Source organism: Rhagoletis zephyria, unplaced genomic scaffold (assembly GCF_001687245.7).
Source record: "Rhagoletis zephyria isolate East Lansing unplaced genomic scaffold, Rhagoletis_zephyria_1.1 Rzeph_scaffold_17594, whole genome shotgun sequence".
Classification (NCBI taxonomy): domain Eukaryota; kingdom Metazoa; phylum Arthropoda; class Insecta; order Diptera; family Tephritidae; genus Rhagoletis; species Rhagoletis zephyria.
Window position 1 is genome coordinate 11 of NW_016174655.1, and position 10732 is coordinate 10742.

General features: G+C 33.7%; 2 protein-coding genes across 2 annotated transcripts; both read right to left on the reverse strand.

The window, feature by feature from the left end:
- Positions 1 to 6508: 6508 nt before the first annotated feature.
- On the reverse strand, positions 6509 to 8367 carry LOC108379884 (uncharacterized). The gene is made up of 3 exons (XM_017636242.1): positions 8294 to 8367; positions 7839 to 7911; positions 6509 to 6706 (listed from the first exon to the last, which is right to left on the reverse strand). The coding sequence occupies exons 1-3, from the start codon at positions 8365 to 8367 to the stop codon at positions 6509 to 6511; spliced, it is 345 nt and encodes a 114-aa protein (XP_017491731.1).
- A 632-nt stretch (positions 8368 to 8999) lies between these two features.
- Positions 9000 to 10266, reverse strand: LOC108379885 (probable serine hydrolase). The gene has a single exon (XM_017636243.1). The coding sequence runs from the start codon at positions 9850 to 9852 to the stop codon at positions 9169 to 9171; it is 684 nt and encodes a 227-aa protein (XP_017491732.1). The 5' UTR covers positions 9853 to 10266; the 3' UTR covers positions 9000 to 9168.
- Between the last annotated feature and the right edge of the window lie 466 nt (positions 10267 to 10732).

Below are 10732 nucleotides of genomic sequence, written 5' to 3' on the forward strand. Positions count from 1 at the left end.
CACCAGCCAGAAGTGTGCTGGATGCCAACAAAGTGGGGACAAAACCAACAAAAATACCTATTAAGACCAAAACATCAAAATGAGTGCATGTACTATTTAAACTGCATAGCAACAACAACAACAACAACTGCTACAATAGTAGCATCTGTCGATAACAACACCACCACTTCGGGCAATAATTCAACTTGTCAGCTAGTCTTTCAAAGTGTTGTTTCGTCATGCTGAAAAGTCAATTAATTGTCATGCGTACATACATACATACAGACAGACACATGTTTGAGCGGTGCAGTATTTGTTTACGCACAACTGGAACACGCAATTCCAATTTTTTTTTTTTCGAATCGTTGCATCTGACATATTCCCAATAGTTCAAATAACAAACAAAATTGAAGTGCCTCAGTTCAGAAGATTCCGAATTTTCTAAAGACCAACGCACATTTCCTCCCTGGTACGTATACTACTCCTTTGCAAAATTATCTAAAATCATATGATTGAACCCCTCTCCCCGCCTCCCTTTTCTAATAACCCGCATTTTTCCGTGAGTATTGGATTGATTTCTATAGGCTAGGTGGCTTTATGATAGTGTTTCCTAATTTCCACTTTCGGAAATAAAACTGGCGAACATTTGCAAATCTCTCCTTCTATGACAAATTCAATATCGATTTAATTCAGCTGGTTTATTTTCTGTATGGGTTTTTCGATGAGATTGCAAATTTTCTGTTCGTTAGCTTTTTACTGTTTTCTCGTGTATCCGAACTTGGCAGTGATTTAGGTACTATGACTTAAGATAACAGGGTAGTAAACACAACAGTCACAATGATTAACATGAGCTCACCGATAGATCAGACTATGTCGTTTCTCAGGCCATTTTTGAAATTAGGCCACACCTACTATTTCTTAACGGGCAGATCTGTAATGAGTGAAGGAGTGAGTTCCGAAGCTTGGAGTTTTCATGACTGTCTAGAAAGCAGCTGATTCGGCAAAGTGAGTGTAAAATATTTTTTTCGGCATCCTGTAAAACAGGTAAATGGGCTTATTTTCTATAATTTGTTTATTTGATGTCTGATTTTATGTCATTTATACAGAAGTTTTAACAGGGTGCTGTTCAAATTCGCCTAGAACAAATTGGCACAGAATGTTAAATTCATGCATGTGACAAAGAGACACTAGGACCTCTGCTGTGTCCTTGCCCAGCTTTCGGAAGATCGCGACCCACCTACTCTCTTCTCACTGAAAGAAATCGCATATCAAAGGACACAATTTTTTTTAACTAATTAAAAAGATATTATGGGTCATATCTAGGCCTTTAGGCCTCCACTTTCTTGGAAACACTGGAAACCAACTTCTATTCTAAATAACATCTCGCGGATCAGCCAAGCTAACCCAATTTAGCCTTTAGCTTTAGACAGGATTTTCGCTTACACCCTTGATTTGTTTACTGCTTGAAAAAGGCTTAAGAATTATGGTATCGAACAAAACAAGTATGCAACACTTTGTCACATCACCTTAAATTTTTTTCCAGCTTTTATGCGTCAGCCTATTTCTTTTATTTCACCGTTCCAACGATGTACGTATATTAATTGTACATCTTGTGTAAGTAAATATCTATTTATCTAAACACTAGTCTATATGTACACTAGGGCGGATCAATTTTTTTAGTAGGCGCGTATACCATAGGAGGATTCTAAGCAAATTTGCCAAATAAACCATGATTCTTAAATCAATTTGGAATTCGCCAAATGTTGAGAATAGGTTACAAGGAAAATTTAAAAATTTTCAATGTTGCGGTCTATGCTGGAAGCTTTAAGAAAAAAACAAGTTTAGAAATGGATTTCTCATACCAAAAAACCCTTTATAGCATGTTTAGTACAAAATGTAAGCATTTCTTTACGACACTACAGCAAAACCCTAATTAACCTATTTTCTCAATTCGACGAAACCTCATGGTTCCTTCGGCAAATTTGCTTAGAATTACACGTAGAATCCAACTGTGCTATACGCACATAGTTGAAAAAATCTCCCATTCAAATTGAACCGCCCTAATGTACACACATTGAAATATACATACCTGTGATAGCAAATATCAATGCGATAACAAATATCTGCAAACATTGTTCTCGAAATGCACTTTTCAAATTAGCCATGTCAAATTAGTTAATGTGAAAAAGTGTCAAGCAATCTTTTGAATTAGGTAATTCATGTACAGAAAGATGTATTCGTATTCATACATACTTACTATGTAATAAGGCTGGGACTATGCCCCATGGCCGTTCGAAAATTCGTGTATAGGAATAAAATCCAGATATCACTTCAATATCCGTTTACTTATTTTGTTATCTGGATATTCCAAACAGTAGGGGTCTTCACACCGGGCTTGGTACTCGGTAACTCGATGTTCGGTAATTTTCGAATGTATTTTGTTTGTGCAAAATAGTATTATAGTACAAACAAGATACATGGGAAAAAATTACCGAACAACGATTTACCCAGTACCAAGCTTCGGTGTGAAGACCAATAATATTTAAACGGAAAAACTGTTCTCAGAGTTACTGAATCTATCGAGTTGCAAACTAAATAATAATAGACCACTTGATTAACAGGTCTATTCTGTCAGTATGTCATTGGTTTAAGGGGCACTAGACTAGTTTATTAAACGCAGATCTTTGCTTAGTTTAGGTTGAATAGGATACCCTTAAAGGCTGGTATTGAGGCTACATATGCACATTAGACTGGTTAAAAAAAAAAAAAATCTACTATAGTTTTTTGCGAAATTCCCTGTTAAATTTTTTCGAAACAGTGAACAGTTTTTCTTTCTTAAATTTATTCTGAGTAATTTTGACCTAATAATATGTATTTTTGATAAAACTCTTATTTTTAGAGTATTTATCATCTATCAGCTCAGGGAGCCAATTCTTGTTCCGTGAAAACATAAAGTGAAAACATTTTTCATCATTTCACATAAAATTACGATTCTGTTTTCAAATAAAAATAATTAATTTCTCAAAAAGTTTTGTGGCGTGAAAAAGAAAAGCTTGGCTTCTTAACCAAAACCATCATTTTGTGATAACGAATATCGTTGTCTTAAACTCATAATAATTTAGATACCAAATAATTACTTGCTAGAAGTTAATGGAAGAGTCTCTAATGATCGGGAATCGCTCAAAATGATATAATGAAATGTTAAAGTGAAGTAATTAAATTTTCACTGGCATTTTGAATTTTTCGTTTTCCCTTCTCCATTTCATATAACGAGAATTGGAGCCCAGGTCGTAGTGGATATAATCAAAAGTGAATATGAAGTGAGTATAGTAGTACATATCGATGGCTGAGTGGAAGATCGACCTATCTCGGCAGCCAGTTCGAAAACGCTCTATTTCAAAAAACTTTTCAAGAACGCCCTATTTCAGAATTCGTTTCAAAAACTGCCCTGTCTCAGCTGCCGATGCAAAAACCCTATATCAGCATATTTTCAATACATTTTGAAGTAAGATAGGGCGTTTTGAACCGAATTTTGAGATAGGGTGCTTTTCAATTAAATTCTGAAATAGGGCGTTCTTGAAAAGTTTTTTGAGATAGAGCGTTTTCGAACTGGCTGCCGAGATAGGTCGATCTTCCACTCAGCCATCGATATAGTGTTTATTGATAGTTTATTTTTGTATGTACATACAATGTTTCAAATTTATCTTTTAGTCGTACTTGGCACACATTTAAACTATGTATGTATGTACATCACAAAATATGTTTTACATAAGTACTTATTTCAAACCAAACAACAACTACTAATTTCCATTTATTAATTATCTTGCTGTACGTGTATTAGGATGGCTCTTAATGGGATTATTATTATTATTATTATTTTTCGAGTTTGATTTTTCCGCGCGTAAAGATGTGATGTAGTGGTAAGAAGAGCGCGCTTCCACTCCGCAGGGCCTGGGTTCAAAAAAGGTTTTTCTTAAGAGTGGTCGCCCCTCGACAGGCAATGGCAAACCACTGAGTATGTTTCTGCCATGAAAAACAGCTTCTCATTAAAATACAATCGCCGTTCTTCGGAGTCGGCGTAAAACTATAGATCCCTCCCCGTTGTGTGACAACATCAGGGCGCACGCCACAAATCGGAGGAAAAGCTCGGCCAAACACTTGCATATGCATAAGCGCCAATCTATTATTATTAAGGATGATGCAAAACAGAAAGACGGAAATTCCTTTCAAAATACAGCATTTCCTGGCCTTACTTGAAGCAACGGCCACCGAAAATAAATTATTAATGAAACATCTATTTAAAATTTGCTCTGTTCCGACGACGGGGCTTCGGAAATAAGTTTCCGCAAGTTAAGCGACGGCAATTCTCAAGTTTTTGATAATTTATTTTTTTTTAGTTTTGCATAAATGATGAATATTCCAAATATAAAGTATGGTTGCATGCGAAGAACAAAATTTTAACTAGATGTAATACAGCGCCTGGACACCTGTCGTTAGAAGGTATGTAGGTGAATTAGCTTGACGGCTTTCATTTACATACGTAAGTATGAATTTATAAAATAAAAATTCGTAACAAACAAAAAAATTAAATTCAAGTAAAATTTAATAAATGTATTTGTGTACATAAAAAATGTACTTATTTACCTTCATATTTTAGCTGAAAAGTAAAGAAATATTATAAAGTTGACGTCGTTACTGTCTGTTGCTTAGCTCATTTCTTATAGCCCCAAATTTTGTATTTATTTCCACTGATACTATTTATTCAATAACAAACTGTGTAAATTCTCACAAAAATGTGTTTCCTTAATAAAATTGTTGCTACAAAAGAATTGTATTTGAATAGGAGACACGTTGTATAAAAAATTTTGACTTACTTTCGGTTTACATACATACATACGTACATAGGTATGTACATACCAGTATGAATGTCGGCAAATACATCCCAGTCGGAAAAGTAGTAACATGCTTGATAAATAATATAATGTATTTCTTATGGGTTTTCGATTATGTTACTGATAACTATGTAATCAGCATTCTAATGTATTCAAAAAGTTCCAAAAATTTCATATTAAAACAACTTCATTTCTCGATACTAGGTAATGCCAAATTGAATGCCACACATTTCTTAGGACATCGCCCTGGGGTAAAAAATGCCTTTTCGAATGTGAAAAGGGTTGTTATACTGATTACTTTTTCGATTACTATACATTACATTTTCCTATTGGGATACACGTTTTTCCGATATGGCTGCTTATACTGAAATATATGTACATACAACTAGTGAGCTGCTAACCGCCGATTTACGAAAGCGCTATTTCCATACTAAGGGCCGGTTACTCAATGTCAGGTTAACATTAATCTCCGGTTAAACATAGATATCGACGTTACCGACTCCCTGTTAAATGCATGGAATCGAAGACATCCATAACGATGTTTAACCGGAGATTAGTGTTAACTAGACATTGAGTAACCAGCCCTTAAAGTAAATATGCAAGGCAATTTCGAAAAAAATAATATTTTTTTGACATTTAAGTATTTTTCGGTGACACTTAAATCATCCTGCACAGTGGCGTAGTCAGGTGGTGGATGGAGGATATATTAGGATAGATCTGGCCCCTTCGGGGGGCGTTTTTTTTACTTTATTTTACTCTTCTGATATTTAATTTTTTTTTTCAGACTAATAGCAAAATAAATTTGTTTATGCTTGCTGCCATGACAACCGCGTGCATTTTATTCTTGTAAATTTACAAATGCAACGAATATGCAAATCCAAGAGCATATTTATGTACAAGATCCTGAACAGTCCCATTGATTCTTAAAAATTCTATACCATTTCCACGAAAAATGTTTTTTTTTTTCATCTAAAATATATGGAAATCTCTGAGTGCTTTGAGTGATCTCTAAATATATTTTTATTTCGAAGTAACTCTGCAATTCCGTTTTAATAATATGTAGTTCTTAATGTAATAAAAGATGTCTTGCTATTTTTATTTTTCTTTTATTTTTTAATCAAACAGTTTATACATATCACTCACTTTCTAAAAGACCGCCATAACTTAAAAAAAATCAAATTTTTGGGCAAATGATGCAAAATTATTCATTTTATCATGCTCAATATTAGGGGTATTTATCTAAAGTGATAAAATGGCGATAAACGTGTTAATCGGGTTTTTTAATAGAAATGTATCATTTATAACGTTTATCGACAGTTTATCACTTTAGATGAAGCCCCCAATTGTGCAAATACTGAGTGCTAAAATTTTGTGTAGTTTCCCAGTAAGTAGATAATACCTATGTGTTTATTTTTTTCTGCATTTTACGAGCAAATTGAAAACTTTAAACGCGTTTTCTAACAAAAAAAAAAATGTTTGACACAGTGTTTTAGTAAATGACCGATAAGTGTAATCAATTCGATACAGATGCATAAAATATGAGCTCATTTGCATACAAATGCATACATACATATGTATGGTATGTATAGCCTATATGTGTTTATGTATGTGTGTATGTATGTCATTTTCCCTGGCTTCTATTCTTGGTCTCCATTTTCTCGATCAGGGCCTGCAGCTGGTGACGCTTCATAAATTTGCACTTGTTTGAAGCGTGAAGATAGTTGCTGTGACGTTTCCAAGTCCCTTTTATAGTTTGCGATTGCCTTTTCCAATATTTGCTCAACTGGCGAGAAAGTGGAACGCGAACGTAAACGCGCTTTGGCTATTTCCAATGACTACAAGAATAGGTAAAAACACAAAAAAACAACAATTAATACAATTTATATACTGTACATATGTATATTAAGTATATACATATATATGTAATTGATTTCTGTGATAACATAACTAGTATGTACAACACTAATGTAAATATGGCGAAGCGGATAAAGGGGATTGATCCCACGTGAAAGTGGATAGTGAATTATCAATCCCCTGGACTTCCTTTTCCTTACCCTTAACACGGAGCTAATTAACTTTATAATAAAATATAGATAGGTCTAACATTTTTATTTATTTACAAAGTAGTAATAAAATGATTTTTAATAAACAGTAATTTTTCAGATTTTATTAGGCCTTTAATGAGTAATCTACCCACTTTTATATAAAGCTGAATTTTTAAAGAAAATTAGTTAGGGCCTTTTTATATTAAGGTAACGTATGTGTGTACAAATATGAACACTCGGTTTATGTGGTGAGGTACATTAGGATGCATCACCAAAAAAAAAAGCTGCGGTTTTTGAGCTCACACTCTTTGATATTCTGAGGTGATCTAAAAAAAAATATAGATATACATTTTTAAAAACTAAATTTACTTATAAAAAAATGTGGAGCTAGTTATTTTCCAATAGGTTAACTCGCATAAATGTTAATATTTTTAAGAAATATTTTCGCAGAAGTCTTAAAATGTATTAAATTTTATATATCCGATGGAAAACATTACCGTTTTTTTTTTTTTTTNTTAGTTAGGGCCTTTTTATATTAGGGTAACGTATGTGTGTACAAATATGAACACTGGGTTTATGTAGTGAGGTACATTAGGATGCATCACCAAAAAAAAAAGCTGCGGTTTTTAAACTCAAACTCTTTGATAATATGAGGTGATTAAAAAAAATATATATATATTTTTTTAAAAACTAAATTTACTTATAAAAAAACTCGATTTTTGGAGCTAGTTATATTTTTAAACGTTAATATTTTTAAGAAATATTTTGGCAGAAGTATTAACATGTATTGAATTTTATATTTCCGATGGAAAACATTACCGATTTTTTTTTTTTTTTATATGCACATTTGCATAAATTTATTGCCCAAATACCTACTTTAGTAAATTTGTATTTCTCGCGATTGATTCTTCGTAGGAAGAACTTTAGTTGTCTGCGCTGCAGTTTGGTTGCCGTTTTGCTCCTGCAACTTTTCCAACTTCTTTTCATCGGCTTTGCTGAAAAATAAAATACAAATCGTAATACTATACATTAACATATCACGGTGTGCTTGGATAAGGTTTAACCGAAAATCCTTTGCAAAACCAATTTTACTATTTTATACTATATTTATTATTTTTACTATTTTACCTATACGTATGGCGAAGTTAAGTTATACCTGTAAAGTTTTCTCTATTTAACTGCAACCCATAATTACAAAATCCCAAAATCTATTATAATCCTAAAGTTTCCAGATATTGGCCGTCTACTTATCGAAATTAACATAAACCATCACGTTTATAGTGCATACTTTTGGGCTGAGAGTTTGCACCTTTTGATATGCATGTAAATATGTACATATCAGTTCGCCACTATCTCCATACAGCGGTTACTACTTACATTTTCTCCAACCTCTTATCGATTTCTGCCTCCAATGCAGAATACTTTTCATTAATTTCGCTGATTACATCCATTTATGAAACTCGTTTACTCCTTTGTTTAGTATATAATTAACCACTATTTTCTGTATTGAAAACTTGAAAAGCTACTGAGTGCAAGTTCACTGCCATCTAGTTTGGTAAAAAAAAATAAGAAAATTAAGCTTAAAAATATGTACAACCACTGGCTGTAAGCGTCTCGTCTATACCAAACACTTGGTTGTCAAGCCAACAAGCAGAATGCCAGAAGGGTGGTTAGTAAAGTAAATAAAACGAAAAATTGCGTGATGCTATAACGCCTTTTTATTATTGTTATTATTTAGATATTTTAGTTTTTTTGCGTGCGTACTTTTTTTGTTTATTTGTTCGCCTTTTTATTTTTTGCGCAAAATTACCGATAATTTTATAATTGGTATTAATTGTAAATTATAGAAAATTTTAAAGTACCAAATTGCCCCACATTCAACTTGCTTCCTATTATTAACATCAACGACATTCAAACATAAAAAGCGCTGAATTCATAAAAGTTAAGTGTAAATAGATTTGAAATATTTAATCGATAGAAGAATCTTACATTTCTTTTTGGAAGGTGGTGCTTCCGACAATCTCTTTCCATAAAGCGTTTCAAACCTTTTTTTGAATTGTTGTAATAAAGAAAATGTATCACATACGCATCCTGAAGTGCAAACATTTAATACTTGATAATTTTCATTCTTACGTCAATTAATTTTAAAATCCACTTGTGGCATACACATGCTTAATTTCTTAAAAAATATATTTAGATGTTACTAGTATTATAATGTAGATTAGAGCCTCTACTAAATCAACTAGTCATATTTAAGACTTTAACATAAAATCAGCTATTACGGGCGCCACTCGTTCCGGGGTAACCAGATGCAAATGGTGCGTACCAGGTACTTTCTCAAATATCACTAACTCTGCGTTCTTTTTCAGCGTTTCAATAACCTCGGCGTAAAATAGTGGATTTTGAAACGTCATGCCGGGATCAGCACGTATATTGAGTACTTTACAGCGTATAAGCTTTGCATAAGCTATAACTTGCTCTTTCGTGAACATGCCAAGCAAGCTCACTTTCAAGCGCACATCGCGTGCAAAATTAAATCCATCCTTTTTTATTTCGGCTGGTGTTGGTGACATGCCACGCCGCATCAACACCTTTGCACCCTCTTCATCCACTGAACCATCATACGCATCTACAACTAATTTAATCATTTCTTCATAATTATAGCAGGGCATCTTGTTCAGCGATAAATTCTCGTAATCCAACATTTTATCTATTGCCCAGCCAGTTTTTTCCGCAGAATGGTCAACATTGCGCACTGTTGGTCCAGCAATATCGATGTTAATGAGTTTTTCCACTTCATTTGGGAAGCTAGCCGCATACATGAAAGTCAATGCGCCACCCAAGGAATGGCCCATCAGTGTCATATTCTCCCAACCGTAGCGGCGTACTATGCGCCGTATGAGGGCAATGCCATCCCAAAAGATCAAATACTGCATTCCTTTTGGATAGTGTGACGACTTACCATGGCCGGGGAGATCAATGCAGAGTATTGGAATGTGCGCCGGCAGCAGTGGACATAGACGATCGAATGTACCGGCATTGTCCTGCCAACCGTGGAGTGCGAGTATTGGCTGGCGATTCTGTGGTCCCCACCATTTACCTGGAAGGATGTAAGAGGTTTAAAATATGTGCTTAAAATGTACGTAATTCTAGGAACTAAATTAAGATGATAATACATGTCGTTGAACCTTTTGTTAGTAGCATTTGATTAATACGAGATTCGTTTACTGATAGCGTTTTCTTTTCTCGAAATATTGTTGCATCTATTCCGCCCTGCGCCAGGGCTGTGAAGTCTTTGTGTTCTTTTCTCAGCATCTTCACATGCATATTGCATGATCTTTCTTTAAAATGTTGCACTCTGATAATGTTGCCATATAAAAAGGTGACATTTTTTTCGAGAAAAGAAAACGCCACGAAATAACTAGTTTTAACGGCTTTATGAAAAAAGTGAAATGTTCCGTAAAAATGTTGAATATCTTTCAAATGACAAAGCAAATCCTTGAGACTTAATTAATCGGTTTAAATATGTTACGACCACGCATATGATTAAGTGCTAAAAATATGTATGTACATATGAAAAAAGTTGTAATAAGCTTTGGACTTTAGTGCTATCTCCGTAGCAAGTTAAAAATATCAAATTATTGCTTTGCTTATCGTCAATTTTAGCATTCGACATCTTTCAACCTCAATAAGGGGATTGCCAAATCAAGCTTATCAAAATCGATAGCATTCAATAAAAAAAGATTTTTTGTAGCTAAAACCTAAAGAAACGTAATAGCAACACACATATTTGCATTTGTATATACATATATATAT

Coding starts and splice junctions, on each gene's coding strand:
- LOC108379884 (XM_017636242.1), bottom strand. CDS start 8,367: ATGGATGTAATCAGCGAAATTAATGAAAAGTATTCTGCATTGGAGGCA. Junction 7,912..8,293: donor GATAAGAGGTTGGAGAAAAT/GTAAGTAGTAAC, acceptor TTTATTTTTCAG/CAAAGCCGATGAAAAGAAGT. Junction 6,707..7,838: donor CTGCAGCGCAGACAACTAAA/GTTCTTCCTACG, acceptor CTATTCTTGTAG/TCATTGGAAATAGCCAAAGC.
- LOC108379885 (XM_017636243.1), bottom strand. CDS start 9,852: ATGCAGTATTTGATCTTTTGGGATGGCATTGCCCTCATACGGCGCATA.